Source organism: Oryzias latipes, chromosome 23 (assembly GCF_002234675.1).
Source record: "Oryzias latipes chromosome 23, ASM223467v1".
NCBI classification, from domain to species: Eukaryota; Metazoa; Chordata; class Actinopteri; order Beloniformes; family Adrianichthyidae; genus Oryzias; species Oryzias latipes.
This window is the reverse complement of record NC_019881.2, coordinates 2,207,868-2,231,822: the sequence shown is the minus strand read 5'-3', so window position 1 is coordinate 2,231,822 and position 23,955 is coordinate 2,207,868. Positions and strand designations below refer to the sequence as shown.

The following is a 23,955-nucleotide window of genomic DNA, read 5'->3' as shown; positions in this document are numbered from 1 at the left end:
GTTTCTGGCATCAAGTCCATTTATTTTGACACACCCATAAGCAGCCAAACAGCACGGACGTCACTTCTGCTCTTAGACCCGTCAGTCATAGTGCAACAAAAAGAAACATCCATGCTCACATCCCATGGGTGTAACAATCCTTTGCTGCTGTTACACCCAACGTGCACGTGACCGCCACTACAATATGACGCAGCTTTCAAGTTCAAAGCAATCGTTAAAGCATTGTAAAAAAATCCACCATCACCAACGGGTTTGGAAAAGCCGGTCTGCTGCGAGACGGAGAGGACAGCGCAAGCTCAGGAGAGAATTTACCTCAGAGTGACACTGACAATAACGAAGGCGAGACTGAGGGAGAGTGTGTGAATATCTGACTCTATTCCGATCCCACACTGAGGAGAAAGACTTCTATGTTTTCAGTGCAAAGGAGGAAGATGTAGAAAGCTCTCAGGGACTATTACGTCCATGTTTTTTTAACCAGCCCTGTTAGCGCTCTGTTACGGTGTGTCAGTGTAGTGGAAGATAACTTCCAGCGCACGCACAGCGCTTGCCTCTGCGCAGAGGCGCCTGCGCACCTATAAGTCGTTGCTGCTCTCAGTGGCTTTTACCGGTATGTTTTTTTAACCAGCCCTGTTACTACCATATTGCTGCCGTGTTACTGCCGTGTCACAGTCACTGTTTAGAAAGAAAAGTTCAGGTATATTATTACAACTTTGAACACTCTTCTTGTACCGTCTTTCTTTGTAAATATATCATGTGTTGAACCTTTCCGGCGATCACTTTTTTTCTTTCTTTCCTCTCCGCCGAAGGCGGATCTTCCTTCGGTTGTTCACTTCCCCGTTTGGACTCCCAGAGCCTCCAGAGTGGGTTAACAAAGAATCATTCATCTTTTTCTGGGGGAAACCTTTTATTAAAGTTCTCTTTAACTCTGTATAACAAACGTAAACACCCCCCCCCAACACACTTTCGCTGCTCTTATTGTCACTCGCTGCACGCACTCCCTCCTCCTTACACACATGCGCGCGGTTTTGTGGGGAATCGTGGGTGTAATGTTCCACACCATGACTGAGGGGGCTGTGAGCAGAAGCGACATCCATGCTGTTTGGCTGTTTGTGAGTGTGTTCAAGTAAGTAAGTTATAATACTGGAAAGGGGAATATGCAATTAGCAGTTCCTTCTTCATCTCTAAGACTGTTGAAGTTGTCCAGAATGTACACTACAACATGTTCAAACAATGTGTTTAAACGTGGGCGCATGCGGTTAATAGACAGGTTTGGTTTGTGTGTGTATAAAATAGTTAATCCTTTTAAAAAGGGAGCAGTTTGTTATCAGGTGCGCTCTACAGCCCGGAATTTACGGTACATGCGCTAGTATCAGGTGCTCTGGGAACACCACATGCTCAACACGTAATTAGCAATATACTCCTATCAGTAGTTTCAAACAATCTTAAGATTTGGTTTTTACAAACTCAATCAAGTCAAAGGTGTGGTCAAACCCTATTTTGCCCCTTCTGGGATAGTGCAATTTCTTCTCAACGTCTAGCCTTATCTGGTGTAATGTAACAAGACATCTAATTATAAATTCTTCTTTTATGTTTATAAAAAAACATGGCGAATCATTTACCAAAAGCATTTCCAGAAATCCATAAAGGTGAGTAAATATGGATATTTGGAACAACTATAGACAACTCCTGCATAGTGGTATTAGAGTTGGTGCAATGCAGGCAAAGTGGGCGAACCAAACACCTGACCTGCAGTCAATGATGCAAACTGTTTAGCAATCATTTCATTTCAGCTGCCAGCCATGTTTCGATTGGCAATATTCAGCGTTGTGTACTTATTTTGAAACAAAAGGCTGACAAATGTTGTGTTTTATTCTGTAACTGCCTTGTTGGCGCTGGAGAAGGTTCAGTGTTTTTCTATCATGGTACTATGAAGCTTTTCTACTATTCAGGAGACACGTTCTATGAGTGTCAACTTTGAAACGGTGCTGACTCGACTGTTTCCTAGCAATAAGTGGGCTCCGTGTCCATCTAGGTTTTCCATAATTCAACATGACATATATTTTTACAATCCCAAATTGCACAGTGGTAAATAATCAGACCATTGTTTAATTGTTGTAAATATTTTATGGCTACATTTCTACAATATCACTATTTTAGGTTGTTTTTGAGTTTTGCCAAAATTCTGACATTTGCATGCATTCCAATATTTCATCTCGTGCAAAAAAGCTCGTATTTCGAGTAAGTAAGCAACATTAACCCATTTTTTCATTTTAGTTCATGAGGATTAGAGCCATGGTTGGGATTATTTGTTTGATATTTTTGATTTTGGCCAGAAGAATCCAACCATGGAAGTACTGCTTCCTCTACAAAAGCACTCTAAAGAGATGCACGAGTATGCGTCATGCTTTCTGATGGTCACATGGTTTTTATTTAATAAAAAAGTTGGCAGGATAAAACCTCTGCAAAGGGTTTGCAGTGGTGAAGTTTTTATCTAACAAATCTGATGGAGGCTGGACATAAATGATGGAATTATGAGCTTCGTGGCTCTAATGTCATAATTGGACTGAAGAAAAAGTAAAACCACAAAGTACAAAGTTGCCGGATAAACAAATAAAATGACATCCCCTCCGCTGACAGAATGTATAGGAAGGATTTCCTGATTTCTCCCTATGTTTATATAAAATCATTTTTGATTTGACTTGAAAACAGGTTTTTCCTAAATGCAGCCATCTGTAAATCAGGTCTACACTTGGGATGCAATGATGCACTTTCATCACGATTTGGTTCAAACTTCATTTTTGAGTCGTGTTTTTGTTTCAGTTCGATATCTGATTTGTGTATTACAAAAAAACAACCACAAAAACTCAGAAAAATCCTTTTATTTTACTAATATGCAAATAGCAATGAAGAAAAACCTTTCAGTTGGCTTCTAATGAGGCTGGTGTAATTTGATAAAACAAATGATAAACTCTTCTTAAATTTGGCGCAATACGTGTTTGCCTCAATGTAAACATACTGCTATGCATTATGGACGCAACGATTCACTTTTGACATGAGTCGGTTCAATGGCGTAACACACTGTTAATTTTTGGTTAGGAATAGTGCTAATCCTAGTTTACATGCACATTAAGTTCTCGCATCATTATGTCATTAATATGTTGTAAGTATTTCATGTCTTTAACACAAACTCTAAACTTCTTTAAGCAAAAACAGGACGTGAAATCTACTTCTTCTGATTTATATTGCAAACTTTTAATAAAAGCTGCTTTTCTTTCCAAAGGAAACCTCTGACCTGTCGATAGTGAAGCTAAACACCAGAGTTGGCTGCAGACCCTTGCTGTCATTATCTGATAGAAACTTTCTTGTGGTAACACATCTGTGTCTGCGGTTTCAGTTTTTCTGTCTTCAACTCAGCAGTTTACATCTTGGCTAAAAACTAGAGGGCGGATTCGCTGTGCGACCTGCTGTCCTGTGACAACCGTCTGTCATCTTAAAGACTTAATTTGGATTAAGTAGGTGAGCTCTTGCCATTAAACATCGAAGAATATTTTGAAAATGGGCCTTTTGTCTCAAGCTGCCAAACCACAGTAATTTAAGGTAAACTTTAAATTTACAGAAAATAAGGAAAAGATGTATTTCTGTTTTACAGCTTATCAAAAAGTACAAACGGTACCAAAGAGATTTGTTTTGTTAAGCTGAACTTTCAAATAACTGTTCTTGAAATGTTGGTGCTACTTCTAATAATCCGTGGACTTCAACTATAACCAGCTAGTGCTGGCTTAGTTTTAGTCATTTTCTGTCTCAAAATTTGTTGCGAGATTGCTTAACACAAATTAAAGTAATCTTTGTTTAAGGTCAGTTATCCCAGTTTATGACTAATTAATGCCTTGGTCGCATGCACCCGAACGGGGGTGGACCCTATGGGTGCTACAGGTTTTTGGGTTGTTCAGGCCCGTAGAAGGTTGTAGAGAGGAGCGGCTGCATCTTAACGTGAGGGCAGGTGTGTCTAACAGCTCCTGTGAGGCACCTTAAGGGGCGTCATGAAAATGGGACGTAAATTGTTATGCATGTGGCAAGTGTATCATGAAGTACTCGTAAGGGTAATGTGAGAATTGATTGTTGTTATTTGCTCTACATCCTCTTTAGGGTGCTAGAGGGTTTGTGCGATTTGGCTCATCTAGTCCATATACATTTTGTAGATTAAACCCATACTGGGGTCCGGAAAGCCTGACTGAGGGCTGTCCGGTCTCTGTATATCTGGAGCAAGAGCTTGGTTCACATAGCCGGCAGTGAGTCGGACCTGTTCCCGGTCCACGTTGGACTCCAGCAGGGCTGCCCTTTATCGCCAGTTCTGTTCATAGTCTTTATGGACTTTTCTTCTTTTCTAGGAACAGCCAGGGGCCGGAGGGGTTCTGGTTTGGGGACCCCAGGACTTCCTCTCTGGTCTGTGCAGATGATGTTGTCTTGTTGGCCTCATTGAGCCAGGACCTCCAGCGTGCATTAGGGCAGTTTGCGGCAGAGTGTGAAGGGATGAGGGTCATCACCGCTAAATCTGAGGCCATGGTTCTTGACCGGAGAACGGTAGTTTGCCCTTTTTTGGTGGGTGGAGTGTCCCTGCCCCAGGTGGAGGAGTTTAAATATCTTTGGGTCTTGTTCACGAGTGAGGGAAGACCAGAGCGTGAGATTGACAGGCGGATCGGAGCAGCGTCCGTAGTTCTTCTTTTATTTATATAGCCCAAATTCACAACAACAGTCGTCTCGATGGGCTTCGTATCGGTAATTGAAAAAGTAAAACATAAAATCAAAAGGATCATGAATACATAGAATTCAATAGGAAAATACTAAATTGAACTAACAAACTGACTAAACTAAACTGGACATCCCTGCCCATAGACCCCCCTTCGCGGGGAATTATAATTGCACCTAAAGCATTTTTCTCTGACAAGGTACAGTAACGTGCACCCTGGTACGGGTACTCTAGGTTTTTGGGTTGCCCAGGCCCGTACACGGTCGTAGAGGAGCAGCAGCATCTTTCAGATGTATCTTAAAGTTACCTTGAGAATTGTTGTGAATGGAACGTACCATTGTTGTGAGCGTAGTAATTGTATCATAAAGTATCCATAATGGGGGATATGCATACCTATAACATACAGGTGATGCTATTGGTGTCCTTAAACAAACTGCCCCAATGGCTAGGTCTGTTGGAGGAAATCAGACACCGGTATGGGTGGGGCGCAAGGAGCACGCATTTATCCTGTAAACAGCACTTACGGAGGGCAGTCTGCAGGATTTGGAACATTTGACCCTCCGTACTCCATCCCTACTCTACTCTTGCATGTTATATAAGTGTTTGGTACGACCTGTCGCCTCCACCATGTCCTAGAAAGAAATGTGCATGAAAGTTTCCACAAACGGGAGCACTAAGTGGTCTACGATCATAAAGACGGATCAAAAATTAAAGTTGCATTATTTTAAAATGTTATTTTTGAAAGATCTTTATTTTTTCTCATGTGAGTGGAAACTAGCAAAACAATTCGATTTCTCCACGATTCGGTTCCAACATTGATTTCTGGGTCACGGTTTTGTTTTTGGTTCGATTTATGATTTGTTTATTACAAAAAAACAACAACAAAAACTTAAAAATTCATAATTTTAAATTTGGTTTTGAGGAAGTAACAAAAAACCTTTCAGCTGGCTTCTGCTAAGCCTGGTGTAAAGTCAAAACAATAAATTGTATCGCTAAACTTTAGCATGTCACATGTTGGACACTTCCAACGTAAACATACTGGTCAGCAGTCGGGATGCATCGATTCACTTTCTTTACATTTCAGTTCCATGGCGTAACACACAGTTGGGTTTTAAACTGAGAATTCTAGCATCACTAGTGGAAACATTGTGAAATCATTTAGGTTTAGTGAGTGAGTGGACCGCAAACGGCCAAAGTTCAGGTTGAAGTTTGTCGTCTTGAACCTTTTTGTGCTTTAGTTTGGGAGTCTGATGCTACACTCTGGCCATTTCACTGTAGAACGTTACGTTCGATACATTAGAGCTAGAATTTAACATCTCAAGATTTTCCATTAATAGAAATGCTTTGTAAAGAGTTTCATGTTTTCTAGCCTTTTGTGGAGTGTGTAGATGTGTGTGTGTGTGTGTGTGTGTTTGTGTGGGTGAATGGGACTGTGACTGTAAAGCCCTTTGGGTCTTTAGTAGTTGCTCTATAAAAGTAGTAATCTCTATAAAAGTATACGCTACCTACCATTCAGTATGAATCCATCAAAGAACTTGGAAAAAGGCTTTTTGCAGCCTAATTACAAACAGCTAATAATATGCATAATGTTGTATATATTGTTGATGTCAGCTCAGTTAAAATTCTGAATTGATGGACGGCTTTGCTTCGATAAAAACCGCTACTTTGTCAGCTTAATAAACATCTCAGAGCGAGTCTCCAGGAAAGTCTCTGGCTATGTCCAGATTCCCCCCCAATGACTAAAAAACTGTATAGAACGCGACTATCTAGAGCCCTAGACTTCAGAGATCAATTCTGTCACCAAGCTCACTACTACGTCAAATACGACGTCACGATTTGCTGAAGTAAAAGCCTTATGAATACCAACTTTTAGGAATTCTCTGTGTTCTGAGGAAAACTTGGATGATTTATGAAAAGTATTTAAAATTCTTTTTTTTTAAGTGTAAAAAATAGTTCAAACACAATGCATTGTGGTCTATAGTCGCCAATCTAGGGAGCATCGATGCACACTAGTATTTCGGAGAGACTTCTGGGACTTTTTGGAATCGTAGATTCTTACAGCTCTACGAAAAGGTACCAAAAAGTAGCGAGTACTGAAGGAATTTGGACTCAATTTCTGCTGCCTTCCCAGAATGCTGCTGTCCCTCATCAGGACTCCTCTTTGTACCTGCTGTGATAGGTGTTGGGGGTGGGTGGGGGTGGGGGCTGTTTGGGTTCAGGGCCGGTGCACGGTGGAGCTTTGTGAGCCAACGCTTTCTATCTCTGTGTCTATTCATAGCAGGAGAGGAGCTCTTTCAGTCCTTCCGCGAACACGCTGCCAAACTCCACTTCCTCCCCCATCCATGCCCCCGCCGCCAGGCCAGCCAGCCGAATGGAGGACAAGCCTGCCAGGCTGCCGGCGCACCTGCGTGAGTCCCACACAGTCGCACAATGACACAAATGAGCACGACTCCTCCACACATCTATCCCTCCGTCTCTACTGCAACAGCTGGGATCCGGGAAGTCGGACCTGGACATCAACCTGTCTGTGCAGGTGTTTCGGGGGAAAAATATTTGGTTGCTGTGGTCGAGGGTTCTGACGGCTCAGGACTGCGTGTGTCGTGCGATCAAAGTGATAATGTTGAGATGCGACGCCTCAATACTCAAAAGCCATCACGTCCGGTTAGGTCAGGGCAAAAAAAAAAGCTGCCATTATCCCTGCATGAGCGCCGGGCCCTCCATGCTGCTCCTCTGAGCCGGGAGGCGCTGGAGCGAATCCCAGGTCAGACGTCCCGGTCGATTCCAGTGGAGCAGAACTGACGGAGCGAGTGCATGAATGGAACCCAGCAGAATGAAATGGACCAATTCGGAGCAAAACCTAGAACACTTGTAGTTTATTCTGTTAAGTATACTAGACCATGTATATGTAGTGTAGGAAGTATACTGACTTAATACTTCTTCAGACTAAATTGGAACATTTTAAGTTTACAAAATACAGATAGTATATAAAAAGTAAACTTCAAGTAGACTACCTCACTTTAAGTATAGACTACTTTACTTGTAGTACACTTAAGGGAGGGTAAAACAAGCAGACCATCTTAGCGTGCTTTTGTTGACTCACTATTTATATTAAAATTCTAATCTCTGGAATTTTTTTTCACTCTTTAGTTTTAAAATATTCCTGATTCATTTCAATAATTGAAGAACATTTCAATAGAAATAGTGTTTTTGGTGTTTTTAACACGTCTTTGCGGTTTTTTTCTGATAATGGAGGACATTTATCAAAGAAAATTAGGATTAAAACTGCATTTCATAGGATTTCTTTATTCAAATCACTGTGAATCAGGAGCCGACGAAAAGGATTTTATTTGTGACTTGGAAAATATGCTGGGCGGGGCCACAAGCTTTCAACTCTGATGGATCCACCGTCAGACCAACAGATTCATGAACGTCTTTGTTTTCCTGGTCTGAGCTGGAATCTGGATCAGAACTGGATCACTCTGATATCGTTGCCATTTCTGCTGCACCGCTAATGTTAGGCTGGGGGGTGTGAGAATGTAAACAAAGGGATGATGGGAAGTTGGGACGGGCTCACTCGGCGCCAACAGTCCCGCCCACAACTCATTAGGTGAATTTCTAATGAACTACTGCCGCTCTGCAGAAACTATGTCCTAGAAAACGACACAGGTTTCTTGATTTTCTCTAAAAACTGCATCATCATCATCATTAAAAGTATTTCTAAAAAATACTCTAAAGATGATCAGAGTGGGACTTTAAACTGTTTTGGGCCTCGTGCCTCCAGAATAAAAAGGCTGTAAAAGGAAGTCAGAAAACCGTAGTCAGGTTAGCGCTGCTTTGTGCGTGGAAATGCTGAGTCATATTAAGTAAGAGTAAGAAAGTCTCTCAGCACACACAGCTGTTGACCTCGACTCCAGCATCATGTTTTCAGAGAACAAACGGGGAACCTCCGGCTTCAATAAGCTCATTCAGTGTTCAGGCTCCAAAACCTTTTCATTCTTGGTTCAAATAAGAGCAAAAGGTATTCTAATGTGGCTGAAATCCCTCATCATTTGGGGAAAAGGAATGAAGTTTGCACTTCAAGCATCCAAGGAGGCGGGGCTGAGGCTGGGGAGGCGGGGTTAGGCCAGCAGATGGACTAACCAATCAAAGAGAGGCCTGGAGCTCCTCCATCTGCACGCCTATCAGCATCCTAAGTGTTGGATTTATGTATCTTTACCTCCTCACAAGCGTGAAGTTGTGTTTTTTTGTTTTTGTGCCGGGCTTTGGGCGCGGCTCCGGCTCAGGCAGCCGCACCGGCTTAAGCTGGATGAGACGAACAGGAAACTCCCTCTGCACACTTCCTCTTCTGCATTGTTGCAGAAAAAGGAAGAAGCCCGAACAGGTCCGTGTCGAGTTTCCTGCCGAGTAAACCGACGGGTCAGTCCACATCCGCCGACATGCGGAAGTCCCGCTGTGTTTGGATCAGGCGTCAGGCGCAGTTCCTCTCACACCTCTGCCTTGCTCACAGGCAGGTCAGGACCGTGTCATCGCCGCGCTCTCCTCACCTGCTCCTGTGCTCGCCGTCTGACACGGCGTGTGGGGGTGGAGGGGGGAGAGGAGGAGGAGGAGGAGAGGAGTGAGAAAGGAGACAGAAAGAAAAAGAATGAGGGAGGAAATTGCAGTGTGGGCAGAAATCCGCCTTCTCCATTTCCTGGGGAGGAAGTGGATTAGATGGGAGTGAGCCGCAGCCTGCTCCTCACGCTCAAGAATTCTGTTTAACCCGTCACCGAGACCCGGCTGAAAAACAACCCCGACCCAGCGAGGCGGCATTCAAAAACACCTTTTGACCCTTTTTTTTGCCTCTTCAGTTTTCAAACATAAATGGTCAAACTGCCACAGATGAGATGCTTTATGAAGAAAAGAGGGTGGGTCCCATTATTCATATCATATTAATGTATTAAACTTTATATCATTAAGAAGGTTTAGGATTTTTCATTTTCAGCTTCCCTACTGTTTTATTTAAAACAAGCATCTACTTTGACGTTAGCAGATCCATTCCATCCATTTTGTTGCTCTATCCCGTTCGCGGTCCCGGGGTTGTCAGATCCTAACCCGACCGAGTTGAGCGAAGGCACAGCACACCCTGGACAGGTCGCCTGGCCATCGCATGGCCACACAACTACACACCCACACACAGGCACATGTCTGTGATGTCATGTCATGTCTGAAACAGGAATAACGGTCAGGTATGTATTGATCAGTATTAATGGCCGACATGGTGTCCGTGGAAGCCTGAACCGTTCAACGCCAAGCAGAGGATGGTTGCTTTCGCGAAACGTCTGTTAATTTCCGATAATTTCTGATTAATGAACAGCTTATCCCGTTTATACCATGGTCTCTTACAAAAGAAACAAATATCCAATCAATGTTTTGTACTTTATACTTGCTTTTTTGTGGGTTTAAATAGCTATTTCACAAAAAACGGACTAACTGATGAGTAGTTCGGCATAAGTTCAGCAGGTACGTAGATCGGTAGTAGTTCGGCAGATCTGTGCGACCTGCCGAACTACTACCGAACTGGACTGCAGCGGCAAAAGACATTGATATCTATGCTGATGATCACGATTTGTTGAATAAAGCATCAGTTCAGAGAGAAAGTTCTCCTCTTACCGCTTGTTTTTGTCCAAATGATGAAGCTAAAGTTTGTTTTAAAGAAACCAGCGCAGTGATACAGAACATTTAAGATATACCACCGGAACTACTTTTTCAGGCGTGCAATATCACTTTTTAATCCACACCCAGCAGCCAATCAGAATCGAGTATTCACCCTGACTCTGGTATGATATGGGATAATTTAGAGTTATTCAGTCGTTTATGTTCTTACATTTTTGCAATGGAATAAAACAAATCAATTTAAGGGAACAACGGAGACACACTGATATCTTGTCCAACAATCCCCCCACCATTCACTCAAATAACCGCCTGAATGAGGAAATAATTGGCTGATTTTGGTTTTGTTGAAGCTCATGTCAACCATGAATCCATTTCAGGAGCCAGTTTTTGTGCTGAGACTGTTTTTCAAAGGTTATCCCGCCGATCCCCAAGTGTGCGACTCGACACAACTTCTGCAGGGGCGCCGTCAAATGCCCGTTTAGTTTTGTCAGCCAGACTTTCAGCAAATTGCGGGTTTGCTAGACAACACAGACGGCCAGCGTTCATTGGTTTTGGTCAATCAGAGAGACGACAGCAGAAGCGCCGCCACACTTGGAGCGTTTCCGAGCGAAGAAACGAGTCGAGAAACGAGGATATGGTCTTATTGCACAACAAAGGTGTGTGAAAAACAGTAGCAAAAGTGATAGTCGACACGGTAGAAAAATCCTCCTGAATTATTTAAAAAAATCCATGTCCATGGAAACAAGACTGGCTGGTTTCCTTGTTGTGTGCGTGTGTGTGTGTTTGTGCGTGCGTGTGTGTGTGTCGGCGTGCACGGACTCACAGCTGGGTTTGCATGAAGCATGCTTGCATGAGTGGGTGGATGAGTGTGAGTGAATATTGTGTCTGCAAAGCTTGCCGAAGGTAGTGTAGGTGTATTGTGTGTTTTTTTCTCTCCCTGTTTTTGTGTGTGTGTTCGCCAGTGTACATGGCTACGACCCCCTCCTTACCCAGCTTCCCCTCTTTTATGGCATATGACTGTGAAGGAACAAGTGTTTAAAAGCCTGCGTGTTTAGTCTTTCTGAGGGGAAATTTCCTGCCCCTGGAAGCAGCTCTTGTCCTCAGGAATTTCCTGAGTGGGCAGACGGCGCTTCCTGAATAAATGTTGTTGTTGTGCGTACATGTTTGTGCGTATGTGTGCGTTTCTCCGCCTCTGAAAGGGAAACTGTTCACACACTGAGCTGAACGCAGCCCCCTTTTTCTTCCTGTTGGCGACACACTCCACATGGTCTTTCTAATGTGTGTGTGTGTGTGTGTGTGTGTCACAAACCCCTCAAGCAAAGACGGTGTGTTGAAAGTGCTCTTCCTCTTGTTTCCAGTTAAATTCCTTGTGCCTCCTTCTTTAATCTTTCTGCATTTTTTTTTATCTTTCTGCATTTTAAAGCAGCTTCCTGTCACACAGGAAGTGAATTTTATTTGTTTAAAAAAATGACAGTTGGTGGTGGCTTTTGCAAAGCAGACCACCAGGAGAGAGTGGATCTTTAAAAAAAACCAGACACTTTGGATACTTGGAATTGCATTTTTCCAGAGTTAGACCTCTGCCAGTGTTGCTCGGTATTTAGGGAAGCTTTTGTCTGAAACACTTTGAAGGTGTTTTGCTGTTTGAATCCATGGATGATAGGGAGTCCTGATGGATGATAGGGAGTCCTGATGGATGATAGGGAGTCCTGATGGATGATAGGGAGTCCTGATGGATGATAGGGGGTCCTGATGGATGATAGGGGGTCCTGCATGAGGACCGTCCAGCCAACCGATTGACCAACTGATTGACAGGTTGTGGCTCAGCCATCTACAACCACACTGAAATCCAACCTGGGGGGTATTCCAGAAAGCAGGCTCTGCTAGCTCCCACGGTAAATTTGAGGCTAAGGAAGTTGATAACCTCAGTTTTCGGTTCCAGAAATGGAGGTATGTTTCAGGGTATGCGTAGTTGCCATAGCAACTCATGCTCTGAACATAACCTGGTGTGGAGCAGGTTTAGTTGAAGGTTAGTTTGTTTTCAGAGAGGTGAAGCAGCATGGCGTGTCCATTTGAAGATGATTTAGTGGATGAAGAAGCTCAGATAATATTTTTTCCACCGTGAGAGGGTGATAAGACCACATATGGATGTTGGAAAGATAAACTTTATACTTTGATCTAACTTAATAATTTGCTTCAGTTAACATAAATCATTTTTTTGTTAAGTCAGCTTAAAAATAACACGTAGTTATCAGACACTTATTTTACCTTAATTTAAGTCATTCAATTACGTAGGTGTAACTTTGGTGCTGCTGTTAGAAGGAATTCTCCTCCGTTCTCAGCCTGGATTTCAAAATATTCCGAGGAATGAGCTCTTGTCATTTCCAGTGTTTTTGTAGAGTTCCATGTGGAGGGGCCAGAAAAGACAAAAGCCTTATAAAGTGTTGTTGCAAAGCACAAAGCAAGGTTTGCCTTGTGTTGTTGTCACTTTGTTGTGTCTTTTGGTTTCACTCCATAAATGCTGCCACTCCTTGTTGTGTTATGAAGTTGTTTCCTTGTTTACCTCCTAGTTTTCTGTGTTGTTGTTTTAAACTTGGTGGTGACTCATCAGTCCTCCTGGTGTACTTTTTTTATTGGATAAGGGTCCCAATGGGGGGGCTGCACTGTGGTGTAGCGGTTAGCACAGTGCCTCACAGAAAGACAGGGTTCAAATCCCAGCTGGGGCCTTTCTGTGTGGAGTTTGCGTGTTCTTCTCCTTCATGTGGGAGTTCTGTCTGGGGACTCCGGTTTCCTTCTGCCTTTCAAAATAAAGCTTCATAGGTTAGTTGAAAACTCTAAATGGTTCTTAGGTGTGGATGTGAAGTTAAGATTTGCGTGTCGGAGCGTCTAGTTTCAATGTTGAGTCAAAGTACAGAGATCTGAGTATCGGCTGGTTGTGGATGCAGCGCGTTTCAGGCATCGTCCAGAGCTCAAATATCTAAACTTTGGTGAAGAAGACGCATTCCGTCAACCAATCAGGGACTCAGCTTTAGCTATCAGTGGGTGGAGTCCAAAATCAACATGGAGGAGAATTTAATTATTCTCCTCTTGAACTTTATGATATTTATCCTATTTGCATCGAGACAATAATAAAAAGAATCCTCTAATTCTATTCTTATTTTTCCCTCCAAAGACTAATGTGGGACGGCAAATGATCAAAGTGGGTCACAGACACACAGAAGTAGCGCTGAAAGCGCCGTCATTCAGACGCGGTTCCTGCAGCAGATGGTGAAGCTCGCCGTTCTGGGAGAACCTCTGAATGATGTCATGAACCCAGACATGGAGACGTGATTACCGATTCTTTTTTAGAACTCTGCAAAATAACTGAACCTGATCTCTCAGCACCATCCGTGTCTTCCATGTAATGTAAATGAGATGTACAGACAGTGAGGCTAAATACTTTGGACAGTAGCTCCTCCCACACGCATCTGTAGCATCAGGTTTATGAAAACATCTTCGAACAAGCGTTGAGGTTGTTGAGAGAGACGTGATTTGATATGTAAACCAGGTTGGATGCGAGTGTGTGGATGTGTGGCCCTGCAACTGACCTGCATCCTGTCCAGGTTCGACCTCCACATCATAGTTGGGATAGGCTCCAGCAGCCTCGTGTCCCCAAAAGGGATTCAGCAGGTTCAGAAAATGAACGGATGAATCCCAGTTGAAAACGAGGCGGATTGCAAACCGTATGATTGAATCTGTTAAACTTATGTCCAGCCTACCACGGACGGTAGAAAGGTAGACAACCCCGGGTCTCTGTACCGACCCGTGAGGGACCCGTTTCTGATACTTCAGTGTATTAGAAGTTCTGTAGAGACATTTATGTAACAACGATAATAATAATGGATTGGATTTATCTAAACTCTTCCAGTTTATACGTTCAAAGTTCTAACAATATGTCCATATTCATACTTGGTGATGGTAACTACTGATGGAGCCACAGCTGCCCCTGGGGCATCAGCAGTTACCATCACCTGGGGCAGACTGACAGAGGCGTGGCTGCCAGTTGGCGCCTACGGCCCCTTTGAACATCGCCGGGACATTCATGCACATTCACACACCAGTGGAGCCACACTAGAGGCAGGGGGGGGGTGAAGTGTCTTGCCCAAGGACACAACGGCGGTTGACTGTGGGGAGCGGGGATCGAACCTGCCGACTCTTGGACCATTGGAACACCCGCTCAGCCGCACAAGACTTAGTATTTCACCACAGACGAAGTGTTTGAGTTGTGTCCTCTGTTATTTATACCAACGGTAGTCGCTCTGAATACGGAAGACAAACCAAAAGAAAGTTTAATGAAGGGTTTGAAGCAGGAATGTTGGCTAAAACATGGAGGTTGTTGCTCTGTTCGTTCATCAATGAAGCTTTTCCATTTGCAGTTTTATTTTATGATGTGAGGAACACAACGGTTCTCCAACAGTATTTAAACCAGATCCTGCTCTTCACCTTCACGGACAAAAGGTTCTGAGAGGTTTCTGGACAAGCAGAGGCATTTTTGAAATAGAAAAAAAAGCCTTTGAAGTGTGTTTATTAAAAAATAAATAAAAAGAGAGGTGGGAGGTAAAAAAAAGTTGGCCCCAGAACAAAAAGAAGAGTGGCAGTTGAAACTGAATTCAGGAACTCGTCTACAAGAGCCGGCTTGCTTCTGCGCTCACCAGCCAGCTACCGAAAACAGGTCGCGTTGCTTCCTGGCCATAAAAGCCGCGTGTGATTGATGATCTGTTTCATGTTTGTTTTGACTGGATGGAGTCCAGTTCAGCCGGACGGAGACGAGCACGTGCACGCCGCTGGAGGAAGCGGAGGATGTACGGTGGAGGGGATTCTTTTGATGGAAAAGCAAAAGTGTGGATGTAGGCGGGGTTTTGTTCCTCCTAACAGGGAATCAATGTGCTGAAAGAGGCGCACAAAGCGAGCGGCGAGGAACAGTGCTGGCGGCTAAGTGAGAAAATGTGTCTCTTTCATACACGCATGTCCCTTCGTCGGGGTGTCAGAAGGTCGCGGCTCACCCCCCTCCTTCCTCCTCCTCCTCCTCCTCAGTGTGCTGAAAGAAAAAGCTTTCCTCGATTGAGACAGCAAGACCAACATCCGCCCACTGAGGGAAAAGGCAAACATTTACCGAGGAGCCGGCGGACTGAGCTCTGTTTTTCTGTGCAAACGTTCTGCTTTCCTAGCTGCACTTCTTTCAGGTGTGGATTGACTTGGGCAGCATAAGCCAGGTTACATGCACACGAAACATTTCTATTTCTAGTCAGCAGACTTTTGCAGGTCCCCTTGGGTTCACTTGTAGATTTCTTCTTTCTGTTTTTTCTTTTTGAAGCATTTATCCTCCGTTTATTGATCCGTTTAAATCTGCAGATATATGAGCCAAACCCACGGGAACAGAGGTCATGAACTCTAGACACAAGGCCCAGGCTAGCACTGTGCATCAAAGAAAACTACACTTTCATGCTTGTGTCGTCCAAACGGAGGGGAAAAATGGTTCTGTTGCTAGTTTGAGCAGTTCAACAGACAGAAAATGGCGTTTTTGGTGTTTTAAAATGTTCTTGTTGCATTTTTCTGATGAGAATATAGATAAAGAAAATTAAACTTAAATGGCGTTTCTGATTATTTCTTTAGTCATATTGCTGTGAACCAGGAGCAGACAAAAAAATGCTCTTTGAAAAGAACCCTATTTGTGACGTACAAACTAGATCTCCCCGCTCCATTCTGACGGATTCACTTGTAGACGACTAGATCTATGTATTGTACGTCTTTGTTTTCCTGGTATCTGGATCTAAACCGTACGGCCGGATAGCGCCAATATCGCTCGCCACTTTTGTTGCACCGCTAATATTAGGTTGGAGGTGTGGCGGGCTGTAAGCTAGCAGGAGAGAATTTAAATAGGATGATGGGAAGTGGGGACGGGCTTACTCCACGCCAACAGTCCCGCCCACAACTCAGAGGTTCAACACAATCATGACTAAAAGACCGCTGGGAACGCTTTGACATTAGATGATCGGAGTGGGATTTCAACTAATTAAGAACACGTGTTACCCAAAATAAATGAGGAAACCAACAAGAACACGTATGCAGAGATTTCTTAATGGTTGCATTTCTTAAGTCAATGTCTCATTAAATCACATATCCCTGTTTTCTGATATTTTATTGTAACTTTTTGAAACATTTAAATTGATTCACTTCTATAAGGTTTTTTTTTTCCTAAACCAAAAAACAAATTAGCTTTTTGTATTTATTGACAATTAGACATATTAAAGTCAGAAGCTTCTAATGGCATCTGATGGGAGTTTCACTTCCTATTATGACTCAAAACTCCTCATATCTGCAATTTGGTTCCAGTTTTTAGAAAGTGGTGACGCAGTCGGATGAGTTGACACAAAATTCCGATGTCTGGAAATGACTACAAGTCAATGTTTGACCTTTTCACCTCAGACTTTGTTCAAAACATTATTTTTTTTCACTAATTGGATAGGGAAGTCCAACGTCTCCTTCGCTAAATCGCGGTTGACCCGTCGGGATCTTGCGCAATTCTTTTAGAGCACTTTCAAATGTGTTTTTTGTTTTACAGCAGGTTCTGGATCCTGATTGGTTGTTAACCTTGTCAATCAATCTCTTCTATGCCGCGTCTCCTGTACAGGCGCGGTTCAGCGTCTACATAAATTTTCAATTGTGATCAGATCTACAGTACTGGACTTTTTTTTCTCTCTAAAGGTTTAAACCCTGAGAGTTTAAACAAGAGACAGAAGTGTGAAAATGTTCATGTCTGTAGAGTTGTGTAGAAAGTGTGTAACGGGGGTTTACAGCCTGAAATCCTGCTTCCTCATCCCGGGTTATTTTTAGAACATAACATCTACGACTAACGAGGGAACACGGCAACAGGATTTAGTTCATGTGACTAAATAAAATGTAACTTAAACAGGATGCAAATATGTATAAAGGTGTGAGGTTTTGGCAGTCCAACAATGACATTTGGACCCTTCAGAGATTTAAATGTGAATGATTGAGCCTCACTGATAACAGGACGGTTCTTAGAAGTAACAGCTGCCACACAGGAATGGACGGGTTCTGTTTACAGTGCAGGTCGACGAGTTAATGATTGTCTTATCGTAGTGTTAACAGAGAAACTACACAGAAGGATTTAAGTCAATGGGGCTGTACATCTTTAACAATTGCTTAATGCTATACCCACGCTGGATAAATCAAGACAAAGGAAAAAGTGGTTTTCACTAAAAAAAGACGATTGTTTCAGGCAGCAAGCAGGATCTGTTCTCAGTTTTGCTTGATTCTGGGTTTAGGGTTTCATCCAGGACTCTGTTCTGTCTACAGCAGGTAATAAACACCCGTCACAGATTTGTTTGTGTTGGAAAAGGCCTCACTAAGATGGGGCTTCCCGCTCTGCTCCACATGCCTTCCGGATGCAGGAAACAGCTCTGTCGCATCAGACCGGGAGCTGTTTGTCCTGAAAGTTTGGAGTTCAGTGTGACGTGACGTACACATCAGGCTGTGACGCGCCTGTGCCAACGCGCTAAACGGGACATTCCTGAACGCGCTTTTAGCCTGCGGCGTTCACAGCGGACTGTCGCTGCCCGGTACGCACGCATGGACTCGCAGTTGGAAGAGGTTCGGTGACAAATGTGGAAGTGGTGTAAAATCTCGCTCCAGGTTTTTTCTTTAGCAACTCGATTCCGACGCATGAAAGACTCTAGATTTTGGCCGGACCCAAACCCCAATTATTCATTTCCCCTTCAGGATTAATGTTCAAATGGTTGGTACTTGGAAAAGACGTCATTCAGATGTCAGTACCAAGTCCAAATCCCTGATTCTGTTTTATAGAAAACAAACACATTTTGCATAACTAGTGATTCAGACTCAACAAACTGGAACTTTATATAAAAAATGCATGTAATTGCTTTTCAAATAATAGCTTTACAAGAAAAGAATTCATAGATTTGATCGTTCAAAATGTAAGTGGAGATGGATTTTTTTACACAGCTATAATAACAAATACATCAATAAACATGAAAATAATAAAACTGAAGTTGTAGATTGAATTATTGACTTGCGTTGAGTTGTTTGTAAGCAGACAGAACGACCCAATAAAATGTCCAATCTCATCGTTTTTACTCCCACAGTCTGGGTTTGTCATCCTAAGTCATGTGGGACTACCTGCTGGTATTTCTCGCTGAGGTTTCTAACCACGAAACAAACCGGGAGACCTATAAGAAGCAGAGATTTGTTCAGAACCGAGCCTCAGTTAGCAGCGGGTCAGACCTCTTTACCTCGTCTGACTGGGACAGGACGTCCACGGCTTCTGTCCTGCAACAAAGAAACAAGACACCAGTGATCTCATCCTCTTCTTCCTTTCATTCATCTCCAGCGCTTTAGAGTTGCCCTGGCAACTTGAGCCCGGCGTGCACGTTAGCGAGCATTAGCGGGGGCCCGAGAAACCACAGAGTGAAAATGATGTGTCATCAGAGAGGCTCAGGAGCCCACGGCTTCCTCAAGGGTTTGGGATCTTGCTGAGCGTGACGCTCGACGCTTTTACCCGTCCTCCAAGACAACTCTCATGAACGCTGTAAACCTGAGATTGACACGGATTTCCGCCTCGCAAGGAAATGGTTTCCTTGATCGGGACGGACAAACCTATAAACTACAGTCCAGTCATGCAGATTTCTGCTCTATCCCCATTAGTTACCCAGAGCAGAATGGCCGTGTTTCTCCTTCCATCCTGTGTTTTTTCCTATCCTATCACTGGACACATCGCATCTAGAAGAGATTTTGAAGCAGCAACTTTCCTTTCATTGAAAGAGAGTCTACTTTGACAAGAGTAGTTCTGGATTTTGTCCTGTAAAACTAAGAAACCTAAAGTGAAATCCAATTTTACCTGTAAACAAGAGCAAATCTGTCCATCCATTTCAATGGGTCCTGTGGCTTCACCTTTGATTGGTTTTGAGCCGATCCTGATTCTGTTTGCCAGCTTTTACTTTGAATTGTTGGGCTACACCATTGACTGCATATGAGGATTGGACCAAGTCGTCACCCGTAGAAAAAGTCGTACAATTACTAGAATAAAGTCGTTCTGAGAAAAAAGGTTAGAAAAATTGCGAAAAAAGTCATAAAATTATAAGAAAAATAGATTTGTAAAATTATCATGATAAAAATAGACACAAAAAACAACACAAACAAGAAAGAGAGTCTGTGATAAAATGATAATTTCATAAGTTAAAGATTGAGAAGTATAAAGTCTGTCTCCCGTTTAGGACGATGTGTTTTCTCGTGGCTAGGATAGGCTCCAACCTTTTCTCCATATTTTTACGGTTTTATTCTCGTGAATGTTTTTTTTTTCTAATGGTGGCCCTAATACCTTAAGATCGGAAAACTGAACTGCTGATTTTTTTAATAGATTATTTATTTATAGATTATGCTTTATTTGGATTCTGGTTTTTCATGGCAACAACAGTAAATTGATAAATTCAGATAATAAAGAGTTTCTCTGTGAATCTAGAAGTGGGCAGAGAAGCAGAAGCTGTGTGAGCGGATGCAGGGGTGGAATAAAGAAAGAGCGGCAGCAGCTAGAGCGGCAGCAGCTAGAGCGGCAGCAGCTAGAGCGGCAGCAGCTAGAGCGGCAGCAGCTAGAACTGCAGCAGCTAGAACTGCAGCAGCTAGAGCGGCAGCAGCTAGAGCGGCAGCAGCTAGAGCGGCAGCAGCTAGAGCAGCAGCTAAAGCAGCAGCTAGAGCTGCAGCAGCTAAGGCGGCAGCGGCTAGAGCTGCAGCGGCTAGAGCTGCAGCGGCTAAGGCGGCAGCAGCTAAAGCTGCAGCAGCAAGAGCTGCAGCAGCTAAGGCGGCAGCAGCTAGAGCTGCAGCGGCCAGAGCTGCAGCGGCTAGAGCTGCAGCGGCTAGAGCTGCAGCGGCTAAGGCGGCAGCAGCTAAGGCGGCAGCAGCTAGAGCGGCAGCAGCTAGAGCAGCAGCTAGAGCAGCAGCTAGAGCAGCAGCAGCTAGAGCGGCAGCAGCTAGAGCAGCAGCTAGAGCTGCAGAACCTAAGGCGGCAGCAGCTAGAGCTGCAGCAGCAGCAGCTAAGGCAGCAGCCTGGTGTCCAGCTCTGGGAACTCTGAGGCTCTGCTTCGGTTTCTGTTTCCCTTCCTTCCTCTTTCATGCTTTTGTTTGGTCCTCTTGCTGTTTCATCGCCTTCGTTTGTCTTTTTTTCTCCTTATCCTCCACTTTCGCCACACTTTCTACTTTCCCTTTCTCTTCCTCGCTGCTGCTCTGCTCCTGCTCTCTAACCTTACCGCAGGAAGTTTCCGGTTCCAAACGAAGCCCACGCTGGTTTGCTTCCTGCCCAAGCGCGTTGTGAGAGGCATTCGCCTGCCCCCCCCCCCCCCCCCCCCTCCCACCGGCTGCTCCTCCGGCGCCACTTCCTCCTTCGAGGTCCGTGCAGATGGTCGAAGCCGGCAGACCGGATCTGGGAGAAGGGTTTTTGGCAGGGCAGCTTGTCTCCACAGCCCTGGAGCGAGCTCGCCGCAGCCGTGACCTCGTGACCCCAGGTTGCACTTCTGCCCGCCGCGGCGTCCCCACAGTGAGCCACTAGAGGCGAATGAGCAGCTGCTGCTGAAGCACAGATGGCGGCTCCATTCAATATGGATGAAGCCGGAGAGGAAGTCTGTCCCGGTGGACCCCAAACAAAGTCCAGCTTCATACTCAGGTGGACAACTCGTGTCCGTGCAGAAAGCCTTTGTTTGTGTTTATCTGCACTGGTGTGTAAAAACTGCTGCATCCCGTTCCCCAACGCTGTCTGCGGACGAACTGGGGGGTCAGAGCCCCCGCCTGAGTGCGAAGCAGCTTCAGATAACCTTCATCCTCTCTGGCTTATCACCTTCCTCACACCTCCGTCTGAAGACTTCAGGAGGCAGCAAACTGAGAATCTGGAAAGGTTCCATATCACATCGATTGCTGAAAACTTCCTTTGTTTGACATGAGTTTGTGCTGGGGGGGGGGTGCGAGCACGCCTCCCACCAGTCTGGTGACACGTGAACATTGGCAGCTAAAGATAACGGCTGTCAGAGTCCTGGAGGAAGCGCTGGAGGCCGTCCGATAAGTCGTTGTGCTCCGTGGGGGTGGTGGTGGTGGTGGGGGGGGGGTACACTATGAGACCCACCTGTGTGGTTTTGGGTTTGAAAACATGAACCTGGACCAAACTGTAGATCACTGCAACACAAGCAGGTATGAGGCGGCGTCAGGATCCATGTTATGTAAACCATTGACTGTATATGAGGACTGGACTGAGTGACTCCTCCCCCCTCATGTTCTAAACAGGAAGTGTCTGCTGGTTCCAGGAAGCCAAAATTCAAAATAATCATTCCTGCTCTGATTACATTTTTTTTAAACTTGTTCTTAATAATCTTCTTTTTTTTGTAGTGGAAGTTAATCAAGTTATCAACTGACCAATCAGAGGCCTCGTTTGGTTTAGATAGATGGATCTTTATTGTCATACGTGCAATGAAATTAAAACTGCCTTATAGTCAGTGCAGCATTCATACATTTAACAAAAACTTACTGCTAAAATAATACGTAAAACTACATAAAAAGTATTTTTATTTGATTAACTATCAGAATTTCTTCACTACTTGCAATTTAGTCCACTAGATACGGCGTTAATCGCGTTTTCAGTCCTGAATCTACAATCCCAAAATCCAGTGCAGTAGAATTTTCCCAGAAGTAAATGGGAAATGTACACACTTGTGTAGACATGTACACACTTGTGTAGACATGTACACACTTGTGTAGAAATGTACACACTTGTGTAGACATATACACACTTCTGTAGAAATGTACACACTTGTGTAGACATGTACACACTTGTGTAGAAATGTACACACTTGTGTAGAAATGTTCACACTTGTGTAGACATGTACACCCTTTACAGTCACAAACCCATTCACACACTGTCATGGCCGAACGCTGCCGCCAACCTTCCACCAGAGAGGAGGTGGGGTTCAGCGTCTTGCCCAAGGGCACTTCGACGGGCAAGCTGGGAATCGAACCTGTGAACTTCTGATCGATGGTCGACCGCCCTACTGCTGCATCACAGCCGCCCCAGAAGTCTCTGCTACAAACCAGCGTGCGTTGATGCTCACTGGATTGGCGAGCATGGACCACAATGCATTGCATTTGAAGGATTTAGTTAGTTTTACAAACCATCCAGGTTTTAATCTTCAGAAGTAGATTCCTGGTAAAATGCTGGTGTTTATTAGGTTTTACTTCAGGAAATCGGTGACGCCGTATTTTGTGTTCTGAAAACAAAAGTGGTCCCGGTCCGACTCTTCCCCCCCCCCCCCCCCCCCCCACACACACACACAGCTTTCTCTCTCTCTCCTTTTTCTCATCTCCACTGCTGTTCTGGTAATCACTCCCTCCGTTTGGCTTTTATCTTCCTCAATATCCTTTTTACTGCCTGCACCTCCTTCCTTCTTTCCTTCCTTCCTTCCTCCCTCCTCCCCCACCTCCCCCGCCCCTCCCCTCCTGCTGTGTGCACTGATGCCCCCGTCTCCTCTCCCCCTCCAGGCCTGCAGCCGGTCTTCTGGAGCCGGGAGGACGTGGCGCAGTGGCTGCGCTGGGCCGAGAAGGAGTTCGCCCTGCGGCCCATCACCAGCGGGACCTTCCAGATGAACGGCAAGGCCCTGCTGCTGCTGACCAAGGAGGACTTCCGCTACCGATCCCCGCACTCCGGTACGGAAACAAGTGTGACGCCACAAACGGTCGCAAACGTGCAGAAAAGCCTCCAACGCAGAGGAAACGGAGGAGGTGACAGACCGGCTGCTCAGGCCGACTGGAGCTCCTCAGATCAATGCGTTTACTGCACAACGACTCCCTTTAGAAGAAATCAATAGGGGGGAAGGGGGGCTGTAGACCCCCTGAGGGAGGGGGGGGGGTAGAGGAAATAGAAGGCGGTTAATCAGGAAATAGAAAAGGAAACCTCAACCGTCGCCCCGGCAACGGCAGCGATAGAAGAGACACAATGAAGACATTTTCACCTCAGTGCTGTGGACATGAAACGCTCATCTATGTTCAGTGGCATGTGGTACAGTGTCCGCCCTGTGGCTGGAAGGTCGTGAGTTCAAAACCATGCCGTACCATACCAAAGACTCTAAAAATGGGACCCAATGCCTCCCTGCTGGACAGCATGAAGGGGTTTAACCACCACATGGTTCCCGAGAGCGGCGGTGTCTGCAGCTCACCGCTCCCCCAGGGGAGGGGTCAAATACAGAGACTAGATGAAGGGACTTAAACTTTGACTGGAGCACGGCCCCCTCCTCACCTTGACGTTAACCGATGCCAAGACCGTCACGGCATCGTGAAATCTCAGAGTCCTAATCCAAGCGCTTGAGCTCAGATTTCAAACGTCACTCAGAAGAGTTGGACTGACCGTGTGACCGGCCGCCATTCCAAGGACGATTCTATACGGTCTCTTAATTCTAAGGCGGTCGGGAATTTAGCATAAAAAAGAAAATAACAAGAGAATTAGGTTGAAC

At 44.6% G+C, this 23,955-nt stretch overlaps 2 protein-coding genes across 3 annotated transcripts in view; one reads left to right on the top strand and one right to left on the bottom strand.

Annotated features, from left to right (window-relative positions):
* etv6 (ETS variant 6) overlaps positions 1-23,955 on the top strand; it is a 41,323-nt gene that overhangs the window by 5,399 nt on the left and 11,969 nt on the right. The window contains exons 2-3 of one of the 2 annotated variants that reach the window (XM_023952220.1): positions 7,029-7,155; positions 22,988-23,152. In XM_023952220.1, coding sequence (XP_023807988.1) covers positions 7,029-7,155; positions 22,988-23,152 — 292 coding nt within the window. Of the gene's footprint in view, positions 1-7,025; positions 7,156-22,987; positions 23,153-23,955 lie in introns of both variants that reach the window. The other variant, XM_023952219.1, reaches the window with a different exon arrangement.
* LOC111946913 (keratin-associated protein 4-3-like) lies at positions 18,292-20,779 on the bottom strand. Its single transcript, XM_023952221.1, has 2 exons — positions 18,709-20,779; positions 18,292-18,645 (listed from the first exon to the last, which is right to left on the bottom strand). The coding sequence occupies exon 1, from the start codon at positions 20,580-20,582 to the stop codon at positions 19,875-19,877; it is 708 nt and encodes a 235-aa protein (XP_023807989.1). The 5' UTR covers positions 20,583-20,779; the 3' UTR covers positions 18,292-18,645; positions 18,709-19,874.

What these genes read in the sequence shown, in the direction of transcription:
- LOC111946913 (XM_023952221.1), bottom strand. Translation starts at nt 20,582, where the DNA reads ATGAAAGAGGAAGGAAGGGAAACAGAAACCGAAGCAGAGCCTCAGAGT.